The 21,169-nt window shown below is 50.7% G+C and overlaps 3 protein-coding genes across 5 annotated transcripts; 2 read left to right on the plus strand and 1 right to left on the minus strand.

Moving 5' to 3' along the window:
* The first annotated feature begins 4,262 nt into the window (after positions 1-4,262).
* LRRC43 (leucine rich repeat containing 43) lies at positions 4,263-11,843 on the plus strand. Its single transcript, XM_033518219.1, has 12 exons — positions 4,263-4,864; positions 4,939-5,193; positions 5,449-5,559; positions 5,681-5,820; positions 6,429-6,667; positions 7,288-7,470; positions 7,726-7,845; positions 8,048-8,187; positions 8,315-8,404; positions 8,679-8,858; positions 9,382-9,469; positions 11,513-11,843. The coding sequence occupies exons 1-12, from the start codon at positions 4,559-4,561 to the stop codon at positions 11,671-11,673; spliced, it is 2,013 nt and encodes a 670-aa protein (XP_033374110.1). The 5' UTR covers positions 4,263-4,558; the 3' UTR covers positions 11,674-11,843.
* Positions 11,844-11,985: 142 nt separating this feature from the next.
* Positions 11,986-14,272, plus strand: B3GNT4 (UDP-GlcNAc:betaGal beta-1,3-N-acetylglucosaminyltransferase 4). The gene has a single exon (XM_015644230.3). The coding sequence runs from the start codon at positions 12,448-12,450 to the stop codon at positions 13,564-13,566; it is 1,119 nt and encodes a 372-aa protein (XP_015499716.1). The 5' UTR covers positions 11,986-12,447; the 3' UTR covers positions 13,567-14,272.
* Positions 14,273-16,696: 2,424 nt separating this feature from the next.
* DIABLO (diablo IAP-binding mitochondrial protein) lies at positions 16,697-20,611 on the minus strand. 3 transcript variants are annotated; one of them, XM_015644232.1, is made up of 6 exons: positions 20,528-20,611; positions 19,772-19,886; positions 19,449-19,577; positions 18,438-18,548; positions 18,223-18,319; positions 16,697-17,339 (listed from the first exon to the last, which is right to left on the minus strand). In XM_015644232.1, exons 1-6 carry the CDS (start codon positions 20,575-20,577, stop codon positions 17,131-17,133), a joined length of 711 nt encoding a protein of 236 aa, XP_015499718.1. In that variant the 5' UTR covers positions 20,578-20,611; the 3' UTR covers positions 16,697-17,130. The 3 variants fall into 3 exon arrangements, with proteins under 3 accessions (XP_015499718.1, XP_015499717.1, XP_033374104.1); XM_015644231.1 differs by having other exon boundaries at positions 19,449-19,580; XM_033518213.1 differs by lacking the exon at positions 18,223-18,319 and having other exon boundaries at positions 18,359-18,548; positions 19,449-19,580.
* Positions 20,612-21,169: the final 558 nt, after the last annotated feature.

Below are 21,169 nucleotides of genomic sequence, written 5' to 3' on the forward strand. Positions count from 1 at the left end.
TCTGAGTTTCCCCCCTACCTGGGGGAAAAACAACTCTTCTTTCTCAGATAGCCCCTCCCATGATGTGAGTTTGGACAAACCATCTGACTCACTTTGACATCTTGTTAGTGCTGCTGAGGAAGCATTTCCCTTTCTAAGGAAAACACTTTTGTTGAGCCATTTATACATTTACAAGGCAAAACAAAAGCTGTGCATGGGAGAGGAAACCACAGGGAGCAGCCCTGTATAATCCTCTGGTTCAGCAAGTCTTAAGTGGTTTGTGTCAGTAGTTGACAGTGATGTTTAAGCCCTGGGGATGTGACTTTTCCTCCTTGGAGTGCTTTGCTGACCCCACCTGAAAAGCTGGTGTTGCTTCAGGCAGGTGTTGCTTCAGCCTTGGGAATAAGCACATCCCCAGGCAGTGATTTTTTTCCAACCACTCTTCTTTTTCTATTAAAAATGAAGGATATGAGGTTGGAATTTTAGCTTCTTGATGTCACCACTATGTGACATCTCCAGAGTTGTGTCTGAAATGGGGCCTATTTGGGAAGAATTCTTTCCCTGGCTCCAGCAAGGAGCTTGGTCCCTCTGTTCCTCTTGGGAAATGAGTGCTTTTCTAGGATCCCCCTTTGGACTTTTGGGCAGCTGGCAATGTAACTCAGTTGATACCAAACCCACTTTTCCTGGAAAAGTCTGAGCAGAACAGGGCCAGTGCAAAATTTATTGAAAAAAAGAGTTAGTAAAAAGAGAATCCAGAAATACTTGTTTTATTTAATATTTTATTAAGTTTCAGTTTCTATCCAAAGGTGGTAACAGGAAATGAGTAAAATCATTCATCTACTAAATAGCAAATAGATCCCTTTCAGTATTAAAATGAGTTTAAAATATGAATAAATAAATATATAAACTAATTTCTTAAATAGATTTATAAAAATAGATGTGTTGTATAAATTCATAAATAAAATCCACTAGTAGAGAAGTACAAAATCAGCCTGCTGACAATCAACTTTTCTTTTGAAAAATAACTGCAAGATAAAAATATAAATAACATTAAAATTACTGAAATTACACTTTCCTGATTGTTTATATATGTCAGGGTTGGTTAATTAAATTACCTTAGGATGTTAGTCCATCCTTGTTATGTGCTCTTGCAAATAAGACAGCATAAATAATTTTATAATAAATACAATCAATAATTTACCACATTAATCCTTTAAATATTAAATTAAACTAGATGATATAGTTATAGAGACTAGCCATACATTATCAATGTTTATCCTGGTATCAAACTGATCCCATAACCCCTGACAAATCTCATTTAACCACCTCTCCAGCATCTTCAAGTTATTTTTTTCATCCTGGCCTATCAAACTGCTGCTTCAGAATACAGGTTTCCCGTAAGCTGCATGATGTCCTCATATTTCTTTAAAACCCACCAGATGTAGGTTTTTTTGTCTGCCAGGCTCATGGTCTGGCCCTGGGGATACACCTGGGGCAGGTCCTGGCTGCTGCAGGTGTAGAAGGCAGTGCCTTGGCTCAGCGTGGTGTTCAGCTGGTTGAGGTTGGCCTTGACCACGTCATTGGAGCTCTCGGTGCAGATGGTTTCTATGTCCCCTCTCAGGGTTTGCAGAGTGTTGTGGATGTGGTGCAAAGCACAGCAGCTTGCCTGGAAAGCTGCACATTTGGGTATTCTGTCTGCCATGGCTCTGGCTTTGGACATAACCCTCCAGGGCTCAGGGTGGAACGCTGCAGAGATACACTTGTGCTGCGGGGAAGGAAGAGAGAGGAGTTGTTAATCCTTTGGTTTCCCTTTTTCATTTGGGGTTTTTGGTTGTGGTTCAATCGTATTAACACCTCCATCCCTCTGATCAAGCAGGCATTGCACTGAGTGTGCAGTTCCTCTCCCCATGCCTTGCTTGCCTTGGTTCTCAGCTTTTCTACACCTTGGGTTCTATTCTTTGCTGTAGGGGAAAAATTTACCTATTCCAGAGATCTGTTTTGGATCTGTTTTTCAGTGCTCTGACTGAATTCCTGCAGTAAGATACCCAATGGGACTCAGGAAACTGAGAAGGAACACTGGGAATCAGGAAGATCCCAGCTGGCAATGAGCTGAGGCAGTCACCCAAGCTCTCTGCAGCTGCCCTTGCTCCAGCTGCCCTTGCATAATGCAATGAATGCTTTCCTTCGTGCATGAAATACAGAGGAGAGCCTACTTTAAGTTTTAACCCAAACACTTATTTTCTGGTGCTCTTTCTGGTTTTATAATAATTCAAGAGGTTTCTCCACAGACATAGGCACAGCACATGGAAAATGGTGCACTTACATAGAATTCAAACAGCTCGTGAGCTTTCTGTTGTATTACTATGGCCAAGGTCGGTATTTCCGTAGTGAAATGATTCTGCCTCTGTCCTGTAGTCACTTTGCTTTTTGATGTCTCTGTCGGTGCCATGGAGGCCAAAGGAACCAGTAAACAGAAGAGGAAGATTGCAAACCTGTTGATATCTGCGTTCAGATGAAAAGAGGAAACCAAAAGGAAAGAATACAGTGATTAGTCTCAATCTACTGCGTAGTTTTTTTCAAATCTTAATAGTTTCATGCAGTGTGATACATTTTTAAAGCATATGGGCATGAAGTGGCTGAGGTAGAGAAGAACACCACCCAGAGCAACCTTACAGCCTGTAGCAAGGTAAGTGACACCCACCTGCTCTGCATTCCATGGTGGGATGGGACAGCAGTGGCTTTGCTGGTAGCTGGCGTTGGAGCTGGTTCTGGAGCTTCTGCCTGCCTGGAGTGCTGTGGATGGGGCCAGCCAGGCTGTATTTAAGTGCTGTGTAGTCCTGCGTCAGTGGCTTCCCCACAGCATTTTTTTTCTTTTTTACAGTGATAATTTGTGGGGTTTTTTTCTTTTTTGAAAGATTATATCAAAAGTTGATTCAAATGTGTCTTCACTGATTGTGATCTAGGTGCAGTTTCAAACTGACATAGAGGGTGTCCTGTGTCATCTCTTTGACAAGGAGCTTGGGATACTTGGCTTGGCCATCCCATCTAAATCCTTGGGCTCTCCAAAGTGTGGGGTTTAGAACATAAACTCCTGTTTTATTTATAAAGGTGGTTGGGAGCACGTTATTACTGCCCAAAGCCATTGCTTCTCCTGCAGAGTCAGTGTAAGAGTGGGCCAATGCAGGGAGTGAAAAAGGTTTGTGAGTAAGGCAGGTCAGGAATCCAGTTCCATGTATAAATCATTTTGCTGGATGCCTGGAAGACCCTGTTCCCAAGGGATGCTCAGGATTCCCCCTCCCCATCCCTGTCACCCGTCTCTCCAACTCCCCTGAGGCTGCTTTCTGCTTCCAGTAATCAAATCCAGGAAATTCTCATGCACACCAAAACAGAGAATAAGTGCTAAATAATGCCAAGGAAGAGATCAATTACCATGGCTTATGGAAAGGACAGTTCTGGCAGACACTTACTTTATTTGAGGACTTTATTATTTGGTGGGAAAATGGAGACAGAGAGAAAGAGAGATATTTCTTTGTGTGTGGCGTTCTTCAGGAACATCCCTACAAAGTCACTGTGGGTACAGATGGCTCCTTTCAGGCAGAAGGGTGATCTTGGAGGGTTTCTTGTTTGGAAGCACCAAACCTGCAGAGGTGCAGTTGATCAGTGGCCCACAGGAACATCTGTGGAAGGTGCAGGAGCTTGTAACATAAAAGATGCCATTGGGCACTGCCAGCCCCCTTCCAGCTCTCCCAGATGGGCACAACCAAAGATTACTGGGATCTGGTTTTCCCCAAGAGCAGGAGTATCTCTGTGCAGCAGTGAAGGCAATGGTGCTGAGTTTTTTTAAATAGTGATGCAAATAAAAGAAACAGAATTTTTACAGCTTTGCTTTTCCACAAAACGCAATTCAACCACTGGTAATTTTCTTTCAAAGACTTTCAGAAGATTTTACTTCATTTTCTCCTAAGGACAGCACTTTACCTGGTTATTCCACTCCAGGACATGCCATTATCTCATAGCCTGTGCATACTGTGCACATCCTTTCCGGTCTGTACAGGACTGTGATAAGCTGCTGAGCTGATAACAGAGCAGGTCAGCATCCGTCCTGTAAAACCCAACCTGAGAAGTTCAGGTTTCCACCACGTAACCATCAGACACCACAGAGCAACTGCAATTAATATGGTGAAGTTCTGCTGACACATGCTGCTCTGTCAGCTCTCTAAAATGGAATTTGTGGCCATTGCCTCAACACCTATCGCTGGAAAAAGGAAATTAATATCCGTGTGTGGAGACCTGATGCTGACCTGACCTGTGGTTTCTGTTCCTGGAGTTCACCTACTTTTTTCAAGTGTGGAGGCTGATGTCTTCAGCCATGAGCTTGTTTTCTGATGGCCTTACATGGTTGTGTGGCAGTGCCCTCCAATAAAGTGGAGAGCTGGGCTTTCAGAGCTGACTGAGACCCTGACTGCTTCTTCCCTGAAATCTGAGTGACACTCAGGACACAGATAAGGGAAATGGCAAATTCCATGCCGCAGCTCCCCAGCTGGGGAAGTACTCTGATTCTGCATCCTGCAAGTGCAGCATGAGGCCACCTGCTCTTTCCCTAGTGGGGAGCAGCCCCCAAAACCCTTGTGTTTTTGTGATCCTAGTGGGAACCAGAAAACCAGGGATTTATTCCCAGCCGGGCGAGCTTGGTGTTCTTCCAGACCTGCTAGAATGTTTGGTTCCATGGCACCATCTCCTAGCGACAGGGACACAAGCCACTGAGCCGGGGGATTCCCTGCCAGGCTGGGGCTGGATGGCAGCACCCAGCAGCGTCTCGGCTGCTTTTCAGGAGTACCTGCAGCACCTGGGGCTGAAGGACTTCCCCTGTGGCCTCGGCAGCTGGGTAGGGGTCTGGGGGGCACAGCTGTGGGACATGGCACAGGGCTGCCACTGCCTGTCCTCTCTCTGTGTCTGCAGAACAAATCCCGCCTCAATGCCCGCAGGAGCCCACGGGCAGAGCCAGCGGGGCTGGAGGAGGCCGTGCCACCGGGAGAGGAGACCCCCGAGATGCTGCTGGAGCTGCTGAGAGACCAGCACAGCCCCTGGGCACTGCCCCCCGACTGCAGCCCCCAGGACCAGCTCCTGCGGGAAGTGGCTGTGCTGGCACCTGAGCTCCTGCATGGCTCCAGAGTCTTCCAGATTGTCAAATCCCTGCGGATACTCGACAAGGAGGTAAGTGCAGCTGCTGGTGCCCATAAAGCTGTAGGCCAGAAACCTTCCTGTCTTCCTGCTGTGGGGGAAAAAGGACACCATTCCATCCCAAGCTGTTCCCAGGTGCTGCAGCTAGAGTAGAGCTTCTCCCCACAGCCTCCCCAGGATGTAGTGCTAATCCATGTCACACAGATGTCATGCAGATCAACACATGTCCATGTCATCCTGGTCACAAGGTGCCTCAGGGACAAGTTGGCCAAACCCAGCTCTTTGCAGGTGCAGGAGGTGGATGAGGGTCTGCTGCGGTTCCAGCAGCTGGAGGAGCTCATCCTCAGTGCTAACCACATCAGCAGAGTAACCTCAGCCCACCTGCCCCGGACTCTGAAGGTGAGCGAGCAGGATGGGGCAGGAATTCCGACGTTGGAACACACTGAAAGCCAAAGAGCTCGAGGGGGTGCCAGGAACAGCTTGTTGCCAAGATGTTTGTTGTTCCTTCTGTTCTGGGCAGGTCCTGGAGCTCTGTTACAATGCTGTGGGTGATCTGCAGGACCTGTGTGCTCAGCCACCCCCAGAGCTCCAGCACTTGGGGCTGGGCTACAACCGGCTCTGTGGCCCTTCCCAGGAAAAGCATCTCACTGTGGATTTCTGGTAATGCCACAGACTGAACATGGGTTCCTGAAAGGGAAATGAGCAGATGTGAACAGGTGACCTCAAGCCATGGAGGTGGCCCTTTCTGGAAAAATATAGAAGGGAAAATTTTGGGAAAATTCAGAAGGGTTGTTTCTTTTTGTCTACTCTCTGTGCAGAGGAGTCTGTCTCTGCTGTCTTCTGTCTCATTCCCGGACATGGGCATGTCTTGGTCCTTAGCAAGGTGTGGAATGGGGAAATCACCAGGGGAACTGCCCTGGCACCCTGCCCACCACAGTTCCATTTCCCTGGGCAGTTTACTTTTTCCATGTCCTTCCCAAAGCCACTGCTGGAAGTTTGTAAGGATCTGAAGGGTAGACTGCATCACCAAATGCTGCAGTGGGGTCATCAATGAATGCTAAAGAAATGTTTTTGTGTTGTGGGGCAGACTGGCAATGGACTGTCTGTCTCAGGAATTTGGGATTGGCCTCCAGATTGCTTTCCTCAGTTCAACCCAGTTTGTGCTGGGGAAATACGATTTTTGTTTCTGTTTTTGCCTCAGGGCTGTAGCTTTCTCTCTTCAAATGGATGCTGGCTGCCTTACCTCCTTCCCTGGGTTCTCTCCTTAGGCCAAACCTTGTCTCCCTTGACCTGAGCTTTAACAGCCTCACAGACCTGCTGGGGCTGGTCTCCCAACTGTCCACTCTGCAGAACCTCCGCATCCTGGTGCTCCAGGGGAACCCACTGGCTCTCATCCCCACTTACAGAGGCTTCCTGGTGGACAGTCTGCCCAAGCTGTCCATCCTCGATGACATCCGCATATGGCCTGACGAGAGGCAGCAGTTCCATGGTCTGGCAAGGCAGCCAGGTGAGCCCCTGCCTTTGAGCCTGCCCGTGCTGACCCTGTGAATCAGGAGTGGGGTTTGCCCTGTGGTTGAGCTTTGTAATTACACTCGAGGTAGTTTCAACCTTAGGCCCAAGAACAACCCATCCCAGTCCCAGCACTGCCTCAGTGTCCTGGCCTGCCTCAGCTTTTCTTCCCAGATACCATCTGGTTTCAGACCATGTGTTTCACTCCTGAGCTGTGGCAAGAGGAACATCTGTTTTGGGGAAGGTGCTCACATTGTGCTGCACTGTCTGCACACAGCGGTGCCACCTCTGTGGCACATTCCTGACTGGCATGAGGGCAGGAGGCTGGAGCCAGCCAGGATAGGAAGTCTCTCTTGATGGCCCCACTGAGTTTATGTGCTAGATGTGCTTTTTGGAGACTCAAATGTTGAAGGAGCAAAGCAGCCAAGGCAGGAGGTGTTTGTGTGGCTTTGGAGTGACCCCACGTGGCAGTGGTTTGTCACAGCATTTGCACAGACTGGCACCGAGGGATGCCAGGAGGTGGGACGTGGGTCCTGGAGGTTTCTGCTTGCTCTGTTCCTTCCTCTCTCTCTGGAAAGGAAGTACTGCAGCTTCATGGCAAGATTGTCTTCCTTTCAGAGCTGATCAGGAGTGAAGCACGATTGGTTGTGAGCATCGGGGAGATGAAGGGACTCCCTAATCCCGAAGCTTTTCAGCAGCTGGAGGTTGGCTCCGAGGGTCCAGTGATCACCTACAGCTACTATGTGACCTATGAGTTTGCAGAGGGAGAAGAGCTCAAGGACAGGGGCAGCCCTGAGGTTGGTGATTGATGGTGCTCCTGGAAACAAGCAGCATGGCACGTCACAGCAGGGGGAACTGCATCTCCAAGCTATGGGGTGATGGGCCTGGCATGGGCAGCAGCAGTGCTGGGGACAGAATTCCCATGCGGCTGCATCCAGCAGGACAAGCCCCTGCTGACTATGGTAGACCCTTTCCCTGGCACTGAAGTCCCTTCTTCCCATGAAGGTGGGCAGGGGAATAGGATTTTGGAGGCAGATCTGTGTCTGTTCCAGGGAGCAAAAATCCACCGGAGTCCCACAGTGGCCATGCTGGATGTGGACAGCTCTGCTCAGGACACAGGAGAAACAAAGAGCCATCAGGAGCCTGCAGCCACAGAGGAGCCCAAGGCCCACTCAAGTAATGAGGAATTACAGATCTTCTGTCCCATCTCTCCAGGCAGGCTTATAGCTCTTTGTGGGGTATGGTGGCATCAGGATGTCCCTAGCAGTGCCAGCTGGGCTGTTCGTGGGGCTGATAATGACCTGGCACCAGCTGTGTCGCGGGGGTCCTTCTGTCCTGGGGAGAGGTCTTCTCTGAACTTTTTTGTGTCCCTACACAGCAAAGGTGTTTGCCACCCCTGGACAGCCCTGGGCAGACACCATCGACTGCAGCTACAGGAAGGAACACATTGCCAAGGATTTGGTGGGGCTGAAGTCCTACCTGGAGGCTGGAACGATTGTCTCAGTTGTGGAGGAGAAGGTGAGGGTGTGGCCGAGCTAGATGAAGGGGAAAGAGCTGCTGGGAGGCCCAGCCAGTGGTATCACATTCCCTCTGGGAGGCAGGCTGGGATGGCAGTGACCCATGGCCAGCTCCTCTCTCTGACCAGGTGCTCTCATGGCCTGTGGATGCTGATCCAGAAGAAAACACTGTCACAAATAAAAAGGAAGGACAGGAGATGAAGAAGACCAGTGCAAAGGTAGGGTGCTGGGATAAAACAATGACCAAATTCTATCTGAGTTGCAAAAACAATGATGGGAGAACAAGGACCCTTCTCCTGGGTCAGCTTGGTGTGTCAGAGAGTCAGACCTCTCCCAAAGTCCCCCCTCTCTGTGGGGGGAAGGCAGCAGCTGGTGGCACATACCTGGGCCAGGATGCAGTGGTGGGCAAGGGGCTGGGTTGGGTTTGCTTCTCTCTGAAAGAGGGACCCCAGCCTTCTGCTGAGGCCTGTCCCCGTGTCCAATGACAAGCAGAAAAAGAAGCAGCAGCAGCCATGTGAATTCCGCAGTGACCCTCCCATTCGGAGCAGCCTGGGCACCACAAGGGTGACCTTGGAGACCCTGCTGGCCACCGAGGACCTGGTGGCAACTGTGTGTGATTTTGGGATCCTGATCCCTGAGAAACCACCAGAACCACCAGTTCTGGAGGAGGAGGTAAGGAGCATGTTGTCCCAGGGCAGGGCTGCAGGCTGGGGCTCAGCAAATGCCCTCTCTGGCCTGGGCATCCATCCATCCATCCATCCATCCATCCATCCATCCATCCATCCATCCATCCATCCATCCATCCATCCATCCATCCATCCATCCCTCACCAAGATGGGGCTGAAATAGCCCTGCCTATCCACCATCCATCACTGCTGGTGTGGTTATTTAAAGCTGATATTAGCAAGCAGTACTGCTACTTTTTCTGGGCCTAGGAAAACAGATGAGTTAATTTTTCCATTCCAGAATGTGTAAGCAGCCACTCGTGCTTCCTCTGGTGCCCTCTCAGCATGGCAGCACATACCAGCTGTACCAACTTTCTGTTTCCTGGATTCCCTTCTCTGAGCAGCCACACTGCTGTGCTCCTACTCCTGAAATCCCGGTGACAGCACCCAGATGATAAAAGCTGTCACAGGACTGAATGAGGGCAGTGAGTTTCAACACAGCCTTACTGTGGAAATTTCTCTCTCCACAGGAGGTAAAAAAAGGCAAAGAGAAGAGTAAAAAACCCAAAGCAGAGAAAAGAGGTCGGGCCAACCAGAAAATCGAGGCGTCTTCCAAAGGTGACAGAGGCTGGAGCTGACAGGGCAGAGGGTGGAGTGTGTGAGAGAGCAAACAGGAGCAGGGACTTACTCACATCCTGAGCCTCGGGCTGTGAATACAGACATTGACTGTGGGGTTCTCAGGACAGACACAGCCTGGACTCATTTATGAGTTGGTGTCTGCACAGGCACCGAGGGTGGGCTGCCAGCTGCCCTGGGAGACTCACACCTACAGCACCCCGTGCCAGGGGAGAAGGGCAAAGCAGATTTTTGAGTGAGAAAAGTGCTGCCCACTGTGTGGGCTGCCAAATGTGGGCGGTGGCGTGGGCGGGCAGCTGGGCTGCCTGGGATGCATAACGAGCTCCTCATCCTCTGCCAACTCACATCTCCAAGCACTTTGCAGAGGGGATTATTGTTCTCTCTGGTTTAGAGATGAGATGCACAGAGAGCCCCAGGTGCCCCAGGTAGCCCATGGCAGGGCTGGGAACAGATCCCAGTCTGCTGTCACCCATGAAGAGACCACCCTGACCCTGCCGGGTGTGTCCCTCGCCTCCCAGGGCTGCTCAGCCGGCAGCATTGCTATATCTGCCAGAGACAAACCTCACCCTGCCGCTTGCAGGTTATTTTTCCAGCAGTCTTGGTTTTGACTGCAAAAATAGCAGTGCCAGCACATCAGACGGGTAATGGAAGAGTGGGAGAGGAAAGGATTGGCCAAACAATACTGAAAAGCCGCTTGTGGGTCAAGGAGGGCATGGAGAGGGCCAGGTCTTCCAGCACTGCTTAGAGCTACCAAAGGAGCTTTGTTTTCCTGCTCTGGCATCAGGTTTAAGAGTGCAATTCACCCACAGAGCTCCAGGCTGCTTTCCTGTGCCCTGTTACCCACAGTAAAGTCCCCATCTTTGGGAAGGCTTGCAGAGCTCTGCAGTCCTGGGCTGTGTCTGCAATCACAGAAGTCTGGGGCCTCCCCCAGCGATCTGAAAAGAACTCCTTGAACTGCTGTCCCCCACAAGAAGATGTATATTTGCAATCTACACTCACCCTGTTGCTGAAGGAGGCAGCTGCTGTCAAAAAGCTCAGCTTCAGCAGTGCTTGTTCCTTCCTTCCTTCCCTCCCTGGTGTGTGGTCAGTGTGTACAGGGGGTTTCCTTTCAGCTTGAATGAGGGTAAAAGTGCTGTTGTGTGCACAGAAGTGCTGGTGCTGCAGGAAACCCACAGCAATTAGAGATTTGTGCTTAATTTGATGTCCCCATGTCTCTGTGCAGGTGGGGGGCTGGCTTGGCTGCATTGTGAGGCCACTGAGTGCATATTTAAAAGTGTGAGTGCAAAACTCACAGTGCCTAAAAATGAGCTACCCACAGCTCACTACATCCACTGTCCAATGGCTGTGACTCACCAGAACACCCCAGTTGTGGCTTTTGGGGGTGCTGCTCGAGCCCTGCTGAGCTCAGTGTCTGCACATCCTGCCTGTCCCGTGAGTCACCAGCTGCTCCATGGCCGTTTGACACTTGCTCATCACCTGAGGACCAGAACCTCCTTGGAGCTGTGACAATGGCCATGCCCCGGGGGACAGGAGATGGCTCCCAGCTCCAGTGGGGCTGTGCAGGGCCCATCACTCTCACAGCCGGGAACTGAGGCTGATTTGCATCCCTCAGTCAGCAAATGCACACAAATAATAAGTCTTCTCAGAGGAATTGGATCACTTCCAGACGGCTCAAAGCGGAAAGGCAGCGGGCTTTGTCACAAGTGAACCATTTGCCCAGACATTGAAGGATGTCTTCAGAAGTAGTCTCACGTAGGTCTCATTTTACCCCACACTTGATTTTCCAGGATCCTTGAAGTAATTTATTTCTGCATCTTTCCTTTGCCCTAGGGTAGTTTCATAACAAAAAGCAAGGCTGCATCCAGGTCAACTGAAAAGCCTGAAGAGGATTTTTTGGGCTTATCATCCAAAATCAAATTCAAATAGATTTCCCTCAAGGCCCAGTCAGTGCTGACACCCTTACACACTGTTGCTTTGGGATGATTTACTCTCTCAAGACAGTGACAAATGTACTACTTACTACAGGAAAAGGAAAAAACAAAGACACTGCTGAAGTGGAGGAGGGTCAAGAGCTCCAGCTGGTGCCTCTGACAGTTCAATTCCAGATGCAGCTGCTTCGGTGGCCCTTGGAAGCCAGCACCCAGAGCCAGGACGATGTAGCCACGGCAGTGGAGAACTCTCAGTGATGTGTCCATAGCAGAGGCGTGAGTGGAAATAAACCACACGGGAACGCTGCGTGGAGCCTGGGTTAGCTGAACCGCCAGAGCTGGGAGATGCCCCGGGGCTCCATGTGGTCTGTGGCTGGTGCTGGGCTTCTGCGGGAGCTGGAGCGGGCAGGGGGTGTTGGGTGGGTGTGTGAGGTGTAGTGTGGATGTGCCGTGCCAGGGACACGCTGCCCCGGTGCCGCTGCCAGCCCCCCGCATCTTCCTCCCGCGGGCGGGGCTCGGATGCTGCGGGGAGGGGCGGGGGCGACGGCAGCGCCCGGTGAATCGCGGAGGGGACGGCAGCGCCCGGTGAATCGCGGAGGGGACATCAGTGCCCGGTGAATCGCGGAGGGGACGTCAGTGCCCGGTGAATCGCGGAGGGGACGGCAGCGCCCGGTGAATCGCGGAGGGGACGGCAGTGCCCGGTGAATCGCGGAGGGGACATCAGCGCCCGGTGAATCGCGGAGGGGACGGCAGCGCCCGGTGAATCGCGGAGGGGACGGCAGCGCCCGGAGGGGGCTCCTCCGCAGAGCAGGGCGGAGGTTTTACCTTGCGGGGTCACCGTGTAGTGGCGGCTCCAGCCCGGTCTGCGCGTCCCGGCGGGGCCGGGGGCTCTGGACCATCCTCACCGGTAGCACCGGGTCCTGGTGAGAACAGAGGGGGGGCACCGAGACACGTTCCCGTCCCAGGTCAGGTGGGAGGGAACGGCTCGTCTTCATCTGCCCACCCGGGGCCGGTCCAGCTCCGGATGCTGCCATGTATCCCAGGATTAAAAGCCTCGCGCTTTACACCTTCTCAATCACACTGCTGGCCTGGGTGTTTTACATGAAGAAGGAGGCAAAGTTGGCAACATCATCCTCAGAGCAGAAAGTGGATGTGATGGATCACAGACTGCAGCCTTCGGTTCTGGACAGCGCTGAGCACAGCAAGTGTTTGCCGAACTTGACCGTTGCCAATTCTTCTCTCGTCCTCCCGGAGCCTCACCGCATCTTCTTAACCTACAAGCACTGCAGGAACTTCTCGGTCCTGCTGAGGCCTTCCAGGTGTAGCAAAGAGATGTTCCTCCTGCTGGCCATCAAGTCTTCACCCATCAATGTGGACAGGCGTGTGGCCATCAGGAACACGTGGGGGAAGGAGGTCTCCATCGGGGGCAGGCGCATCAGGCTGGTGTTCCTCCTAGGGCGCTCCGACGCCAAAATCCAGCTGCAGCCCCTGCACCAGCTGCTGGCTTATGAAAGCCAGGAGTTTGATGACATCTTGCAGTGGGATTTTGTTGACAACTTCTTCAACCTGACCCTCAAGGAGCTGCATTTCCTCCGCTGGTTCATGGAGGACTGCCTGCACGCCAGGTTTGTGCTGAAGGGTGACGATGATGTGTTTGTCAACACTTACAACATCGTTGAGTTCCTCCAGGAGCTGGATCCTGAACAGGATCTCTTTGTTGGGGATGTGATCGCCAATGCCCGGCCCATCAGGAACACCAAGGTCAAATACTTTATTCCAGAGCCCATGTATGGAGCCGCCTTCTATCCTCTCTATGCAGGAGGAGGGGGATATGTGATGTCTAGAGAGACAGTGCGTCACCTCCAGAGCACCGCAGAGGACATGGAGCTCTTCCCCATAGATGATGTGTTTGTGGGAATGTGTCTGGCAAAGATGTCAGTGACCCCAAAGAACCATGCTGGCTTTAAGACTTTTGGCATCCAGAGACCTTTCAATCCTTTTGATCCCTGCTTGTACAAAGAGCTGATGGTTGTGCACAGACTGAACCCAACGGAGATGTGGATCATGTGGACGCTGGTGAAGGATGACAGCATTAGGTGTGCGGTGTCAGTGACACACAGCTACAGTAGGGGCTGGAAAAGGAGTTACTGATGAGCCCAGTGGGATTGTGGCTGGTGACAGAGTACTTAAACTAAAAATCAGGTCGTGGTAGAAACATGTCTGTTACTAACAGATCGCACTGGAGCTGTTGTGGTTTGGTTTGCAGTGAGTCTTTCCCTGTCGGGGGTTACTTGAAGCAGTTGAATTGTCACAGGATGGAGGTGTGGCTGGTGGCTTCATGATGGTACAGGGGACTCAGCTCCTCCCAGCCAGATTGTGCCAGGGGAAGTCACAAGTGCCACCTGCCCTGGTGTCTGACTGCTGGCCAAAGTCAGTCTCATGTGGGGCAGCCAGTGATGACTAACGAGTTGCAGAGCATTTGAAATTACTTGAAGGCATGGAAGAAAGGCCAGTACGTCCTGCTGGGTCTGCAGGGCAGCAACCCCACAGCTCCTACCAAACAGCAGGAGAAAGGGAAGGAAAAGCTTCAAAAATATATGGCCTTAACACAGCAGTGACGATGAAATGGGGGACTGGGCTCTGCTTCCAGCCCTTTGGCTTTTACAGAAACTCACAACAGGTTTACATGCACTGGAAACTTTAGCACAAACACTTTCTGTTCTGGTTTGAGAGGAGCTGTGTGTCTTGAGTAATCATGGTGGTAGGAAGAATGGCTGTAGCTTCCTGTGTTGTGTGGGAGGTGTTTGGTTTGTTGTTGTTGTAATGTTGTGTATAAATAAAACGGTTTTGAAAAGTATTTACATGGGAATATTCTTAGGTCTCCTGAAAGCTAAGAGCCCTAAAAGCCAGGGAAGGCTGAGATCTGGTGCTGGGTATTTGCATTAAAGAGGATAATGTTATGTGGAAATAGATACTTGCCACTTCCTTTTCTGTGAGCTGTTCTCTGCCCTGTCCAGACAAGATGCATTGACATAAAGGTGATTAATCTGAATGTGCTGGAGTTGCTAATTTGAGAAAATATCAAATATAGAACTAAGTTTTGGTAGTGCTTTTGTGAAGCTTATCAGTGTCTTGCTGCTAGAGCTGGAGCTGTGGATGAGCAGGAAGCAGCCTGGAAGCCTTAGGGGGAAAAAAAATGAGTAAAAAGGAAAATAGGAAGTGTGTGATTAGAGAAAGCAGATCCCTTTGTGTGGTCCTGTTGTGATTACTGTCTCTAGTGCCAGCTGCCCAGCGTCCATCCCCCAGCAGAGGGGAGCTGGAGCTTTCACAAGTGCCCAGGAAGCACTGCCAAGAGGTTCTTGCTTGTCCTATAGACAAGGACATGCTGAGAGCAGAGGTGTGGGAGCTCTCAGTGGGATGTTGAGGGGATTGCTGGTAGGATGTGCTCTCTTAGCCCTCTGGAGCAGCTGGGGTAGCTCTGGCTGAGCCCCAGGGCTGACCCAGGCTCTTGGGGCAGAAGGTGCCACCTCACAGGAGTGTTTCTGTGCCAGGTGTGAGTTTGTCTCGAACAATTGGTGGGTGTCCATTCTCAGGGTGGTCTTGTGCAAGCTGTTACTGTTTTTCCTGGCTGCAGCTCCAGCAGGGGTTCATGAACTGTAGCTGAGAAAGTGCCTGTGTGTAGTTTCAGGTGTGTTGGCTTAGTAAACAAGGCCGAGTGTCAGCAGCAAACCCCAGGTTCTGGGCACAATTCTCTGGGCACTGCTGCTGGTCCTGGAGAGGAGACTGGACAGAGCGGGCACCGTGGTGCCCTGTGAGCTGCTGTGCCAGCACTTTCGTGATCCACTCGATGATTCCCAATGCAAACTCAGGAGCACAGAGCATGATGTCATGTCTGTTGTGGGCTTAGGTGTGTGGGCTAACCCTCAACTGGCAGCTCTCACTTCCTAACAAAGATGAGGGACTCCCTTCTGCCCTGTTTTGGGGGTGATGTGGAACCATTTGTGCTCCTCACCCTCACTTTGACTGGTTCCAGCCACGTCAGGCTGGACGTGTGTGGGAACAGCTCTCGGGCAGGAAGCGCAGGACGTGCAGTGAAACCAGAAGTGGGGTCACAGCAGGGCTGGGAGCAGGCCCTGAAGGGGGAAGAGGGACTTTCCTGGCTTTGCAGGCTCCTGGCAGTGCCATGCAAGCATCTGAGTAGTTACTGTGGCATGCTGAAAGGTACACAACTTGTTTGTGCACTCGGGTCAGGGGCTTGGCAGATGTTCTTCAACTGCACAAGGCACCAAAGGAGAGCAGTTGTGGTTAGAGGTTGACATGAGGGTGTATTTGGCTCCTGAGGGCTTGGCTGTGCCACCACTCAAGTAATCCTCTCATCACAGGGGGTTTTTTTCCCTAATGCTGCAGCCCAGAGCTGTGTTTGGCACAGCAGACACTGGCAGCTCCCTGTGAACTGAATTCCAGACTATGCCATCCTCCTTGGATACAGCAGCACCCAGTGAGGAGCAAGGAAAGAAGGTTTGTTAATTTTCTTTTTACTACTTAATCTGTAAATGAACAGTGCTGTGCACCTGAGATTGCATTTGTTCCAAAGGCAGCCAAAATGAGACAGAGTTTATGCTGCAGGTAAGAAAATTCCTGGTCAGTCACAACTCAATCTTGACACAGAAGCAGTACATCAGATGCTAATCTGTGGTGAAAAACTTTTGATTAATGCATGTATTCTTGGCACAACCTGGTAGATGGGGATTAACTGCTTCAAATCATCAGTGATAAAGTTCTAGTGGATGCTGTTCTACAAAGCAAATTTCACACCAGCTGTCAGGTTAGGAAATTTACACAGTGAGACACCTGTGGTTTTGAAACCTGCAGTGAAACATTAAGCTTGCAAAAGAAATAATTATTTCCTGAATAATTACTCCCTTGCACTGGGAAGCATTCAAATATGTAAAACTCTCTTTTGCTCAGTGCTTTGTGGAACAGTACACAGCAGCTGCCAAAACGATTTTGTTTATAACCACAGTATCTTGAAAATCAAACCTCCCTGCTTTGCTTCCCGGGGAACCTCCCCCAGACATGACTCTGGGTGAAATATGTTGCTGTGCTGAACAAAACTGCACCAAGAGCCTGGGTGACTCCATGAGAAATTCTCAGCTCCAGAGCAAACACTGCAGCTCAGTGTTAATTTGGAGCAACTGCCAACTCAGAGCTTAGAAACTTTTAAATTCAAATAGAAAGCAGGACCTAATCTTTTCCCCAAATGGACACACCCACAACGAGCTGCTTTTGCACAGTTTAATAAAGGCATCGCCTCACAGACATCATTTACCTCAGAGGTTAAAAACAAGGATTTTTAAATACACTTCTCTGGCTGATCCCTAATGAGCTCCCACAAACACACCAAGGGAGCAGCAGGACCCTCCAAGCAGAGACACAATTACCATTGGGAATCATGGAGCAGACCACACCAGGCCACCCCTGGTAACAGTCTTCACATTTGCATAGATAAACATTTAAATAAATGAATCCAAAAGTATCACAAACAAGGTAAGTTACAAACAAAATTGAAGCCTTCCAAATACTTGATTTGTAAAGCATTCCTTTTTTGGGGAAAAAAAATGGAATCACAGCCTTGTTTCAGCAGTTTTACACCATCCCACACTTAAGTGCTTGGGACTGTTCAATTTGTGATTGACCCTGAGAGCTCAGTTCTGTTCAGTCCTCCCGAAGGTAAGGGTCATCATCTGTATTTCCTGAAACACCCTGTGGCAATGAGGGGTCCTCTCCTCGGGATTTTAGGAGCTCCTCTGTCTGAGCTTCAGCTAATTTGGTCTCTGCTTTCTGGGACAGCAGCCGCACCTCCTGCACCTGGGACTGCAGCAGCTGGATGTGGCTGCGGGCTGTCACCGAGGCCTGGTCTGCACCTGGAGGGAAGGATTGACACACTGGGTTAGAGGAGCACTGGGCAAACCTTCAGCCAAGGAAATGGATGGGATCATCATCTGCTTTGCTGTGTTGTGCTGGCTGTTTGGCTGTATAAAGCTCAATGCATTTACTGTTCATTTACATCTGCTTTGAGAAGTCACAGCTCACTTGAATCCTCCCTTCCCAGTGGGATTCAGCTGGAGGGGGATAGGAGTGATCACCTTGTGCCAGTGGGTTTGACAGCTAAGCCCAGCCCACTCCTTCTGTGCCAGAACTTTTCAGTCCTTGTCCCATCCTGGCACCTACAGCAGCAGGAATATCTGTGGCACTGCTGAATTCCCATCATTCTCCTCCCATACTCCCACAGATTCCTGGGTCTTTTCCAGGCACTTACAGAATTAGGGTGTCTCTGTACATTCATTGCTTTCCCTCCCTTCTCCACTCCAGTAACTTTGCCCATTTACCACAAACTAGTGCATAACTCAATCTCAGAGCTCTCAAATCTCTCCAGGGAGAAAACCCAAAAATTAGTATCTTTTACTTTTTTAATATAACTAAACCCAGCTGGAAAGCCCTACTGGACTCACAAGCAGCCTTGGTTCTGTGGCTCCCAGGACCATGTTTGAGCTTTGCATTTAAAAATAACTGAACTCCTCCCTCAAACACTTTTTGGCCATGGTTGGTGTTGACCTAAACCACGCATGAAGTTTCCAGGCCTAGTTCTAAGAAAGCACCTACAGCCTCACAGCCAAAACCAGAATGTATGTGCTCAGCACCTCTAAAAACCAGGCACCAGCTGTCACTTGTGATGTTAACTGAATGTACATTGTGTGTCTGAGCTGTGTTCAGAGAGGGAAAAGGGCAGAGGCTGCTTGTGCGCACCTGACTGATACGCGGCCTCTGCCGCCATCTCCGACAGCCGCAGCGCTGTCATCCAGCTGGATTCCAGCCTGAGGTATTCCTGCTGCTTGGTGGTCATCTAGGAGCAGGAGAAAGAATCAAACAAGGTGTAACAGACCTGAGAGCCCTCCTGAGCTGTGGAGAGCAGTGAGAGCAGGGCTGGAGAGGCAGATGGTGAGGGAGGGAGGTTTGCTTACATCCACTCTGGCTCCTATGACCACCTGCCAGACTGCATCCACTTCTTCTGAATTCACTTTCCCAAGGAGATTGGAGTATTGCTTGTAGAGAGACACCAGAGTATAAACTGCCTGTGAAGGAATCATTTTGCACAGTTACCATGACACCTGCACAGCTCTGGTGTTGTCTCAGTGTTGCCTGGTGTTAATTAGCAACATTACTCTTGATGTACTGACAAGGGTGTAAACTGGAATGCAAATACTTTACTCAAATTGGCACTTTATTTACAAAATTAAACTGTGTCTTGTTTCAGATTTAAGTATGGCTTATGCCATTCTTCTGATGGAACTCAGTTCATGGCCTTAGAAAGGCTGAGAAGGGCAATAAAATGCCCAAGAACAGAGAACTCAGTACACAGGGAATATAAGTAACTGTTACGAGTTCCTTCAGCCCCAGCTCTGAGTTCCAGGGTCATTTTGCCTAAGTAAAAAGAGGGACTTCTTACAAGAGCATGGAATGGCAGGAGAAGGGGAATGGATTCACAGAATGCAGAATTCACAGAACCTTGACAGAAGGCAAGGTTGGATGGGATGCTAGGGAAAAACTCTTGGCTGTGAGGATGGTGGGGCCCTGGCACAGGGTGCCCAGAGGAGCTGTGGCTGCCCCTGGATCCCTGGAAGCTTCCAAGACCAGGCTGGACAGGGCTTGGAGCAACCTGGGATAGTGAAAGGTGTCCTTGCTCAAGGGACTGGATAAGCTTTAAGGTCCTTCCAACCTAAACCATTCTGGAATTGTCTACTTTTAACCCAAAAGCAACAACTTAACAAAGCTAAAAGTAACTTCCACATTTGGTGTAGAACAGCGACTCCATCGCTCCCGAGGAATCTGACATCTTCAACTCCCCAAACCTCTTTGGTTAAATTAATTTTGCAAAAGCCCATTTTGAGCATGGTTTAAGAGGTGTAGTTAGTGCCAGAGCAGCTGGCACTGCCAGCAGCAGCTTGTGCCAGGTGTGAGACCCCCAAGCTCACCTTGGTGTACTCGGTGAGCGCCTCGATCAGCGCGTAGGTGGTCTGGGACAGGAGCGTGGCCGTGCTGTCTGTCACCAGGGACACGGCTCTTCTGATCAGGGCATCATTGCTGAGGGACCCCGAGCTCTGCTGCTGCAACACAAGACACCTGTGTGACCTTCCCATCGCCCTCCCTGCTGGCACCACTCCAACACAAAGGGGAGGAAAAGCCCCACAGCGAGGCCACACAGCCAAATTCTCCCTGAGGATGAAACCCCAGGGGGAGAACCAGGACAAACGGGTTTGGGTGTTAAACTGGTGCAAGGAGGGAGTGCTGGGGGTACCTCCACGACGGGGACGGCGCACAGGGCCACCCCCAGCCCCACGGCCTGCTGCCACCGCCCGCTCCTGCCCACGAGGCCTCGCTGCCGGACACTGGCCAGGACAGGGAAGCTGCGTCTGGAAAAGCAAAAGGCAAAGTTGAGCAGCAGAAACATCCCTGTGTGCCGTGGGAAATTGGGATAAAGGAGGAGAAGAACATCCAGAAGCTGTTCAAGGGGAACCTGACTGTGCCGGGTTTCTGTGATGCAGCTGCATGACAGCAGATGAGTAAGTTTGTTTCAAATTTTGTATTACTATTTAATCATAAGTGCAAGAAAAGACAAGCACGTTAATTAGTGTATTATTAATACCTTCAGAGAGAAAATGTATGTTAGCTGATACCAGCAAACTGCTGATGGTCAACAATACTGGAAAACAGGTTAAAATACATGCTTAAAAGTGCGGTGTGGTACATGCAGGTGAGAAATGTGACAGGTTTATTACAATCCAGCGACACTTGGGTCTCTGTGACCAGTTTTACTTACAACCCAAGCTGTGCAAACACCCTGGAGTCAGGGTCTATCACGGAAATACATGAGCGGAAAAACAGAAGCACAGAGCAATGAGAATTTTTTTGTTCTACAGCAATTTAATGAAAACAACCGGTCTGTTTTCCTTCTTTGATGCTGTGTGCTCTTTAACCTACACCTCGCAGGTGGGGAGCGCGGCGTGAGCAGCGCATCTCTCCCTCAGCCTGTCCCCCCGGCCCGCCGCGGTACCTGAGCACGGAGCAGCAGCTCCACAGCCACCGCCCGCCCGCCGCCGCCATCTTGGCCCCTCGGCGCGCGGAAGTGGCGTCACCGCGCGCGCCTGCGGGGGTGCGGTTGTTTTGGGCGGGGCTGAGCGCGGCGCGTGCGCAGAGCGCGTGGAGCGGCGCGCGGGGCCGTGAGGGCAGTGGCGGGAAGCTGAGGCGGGGGTGACCGAGAAATGTCCCCAGGAATGTCCCCAGGGATGTCCCCGCGGATGTCCCCGCGTCCCCTCCGCCCTCACGGCCCTGTGGAGCACAAGTGCTGTTGGGAGACACCTCCTCTGTGTTTCGCCCAACATCGCAAGGGTCAGAAATAGGCAACAGTTTGCCCAGGTGATAGGAATGAGAAGGAGATTGGAGAAGATAACGATCTTGCCTAATTGTAACAAAATGCGGAATGTGTAAGAATTCTCTTTTAAGAAAGGCTGTTTGATGTTTGATTTTGTAGCTTTCAAGCCTGATGAACAAAAATATTTAATCTGTGTAATAGAGCAGCCAACAAGCTTAGAGTGATGTCCAGCTGTTAGAAAACCGAACTGGTGGTAGAATTGCCTTGTTAAGGTTTAGGGCTTGATGTATTTCAGTGACCTCAGATCTGGGAAAGGTGAACAAA

This window comes from Parus major, chromosome 15 (assembly GCF_001522545.3).
Source record: "Parus major isolate Abel chromosome 15, Parus_major1.1, whole genome shotgun sequence".
Taxonomy (NCBI): domain Eukaryota; kingdom Metazoa; phylum Chordata; class Aves; order Passeriformes; family Paridae; genus Parus; species Parus major.

Excerpts from the sequence above, each read along its gene's own strand:
- LRRC43 (XM_033518219.1), top strand. The coding sequence starts at position 4,559 with ATGAGGCCACCTGCTCTTTCCCTAGTGGGGAGCAGCCCCCAAAACCCT. Across the intron at positions 5,821-6,428 it reads CATCTCACTGTGGATTTCTG|GCCAAACCTTGTCTCCCTTG; the intron begins GTAATGCCACAG and ends TTCTCTCCTTAG. Across the intron at positions 8,405-8,678 it reads TGAAGAAGACCAGTGCAAAG|AAAAAGAAGCAGCAGCAGCC; the intron begins GTAGGGTGCTGG and ends AATGACAAGCAG.
- DIABLO (XM_015644231.1), bottom strand. The coding sequence starts at position 20,577 with ATGGCGGCGGCGGGCGGGCGGTGGCTGTGGAGCTGCTGCTCCGTGCTC. Across the intron at positions 19,887-20,527 it reads AGCTGCTGCTCCGTGCTCAG|ACGCAGCTTCCCTGTCCTGG; the intron begins GTACCGCGGCGG and ends TTGCTTTTCCAG. Across the intron at positions 18,549-19,448 it reads CGCTCACCGAGTACACCAAG|GCAGTTTATACTCTGGTGTC; the intron begins GTGAGCTTGGGG and ends ATTCCTTCACAG.
- B3GNT4 (XM_015644230.3), top strand. The coding sequence starts at position 12,448 with ATGTATCCCAGGATTAAAAGCCTCGCGCTTTACACCTTCTCAATCACA.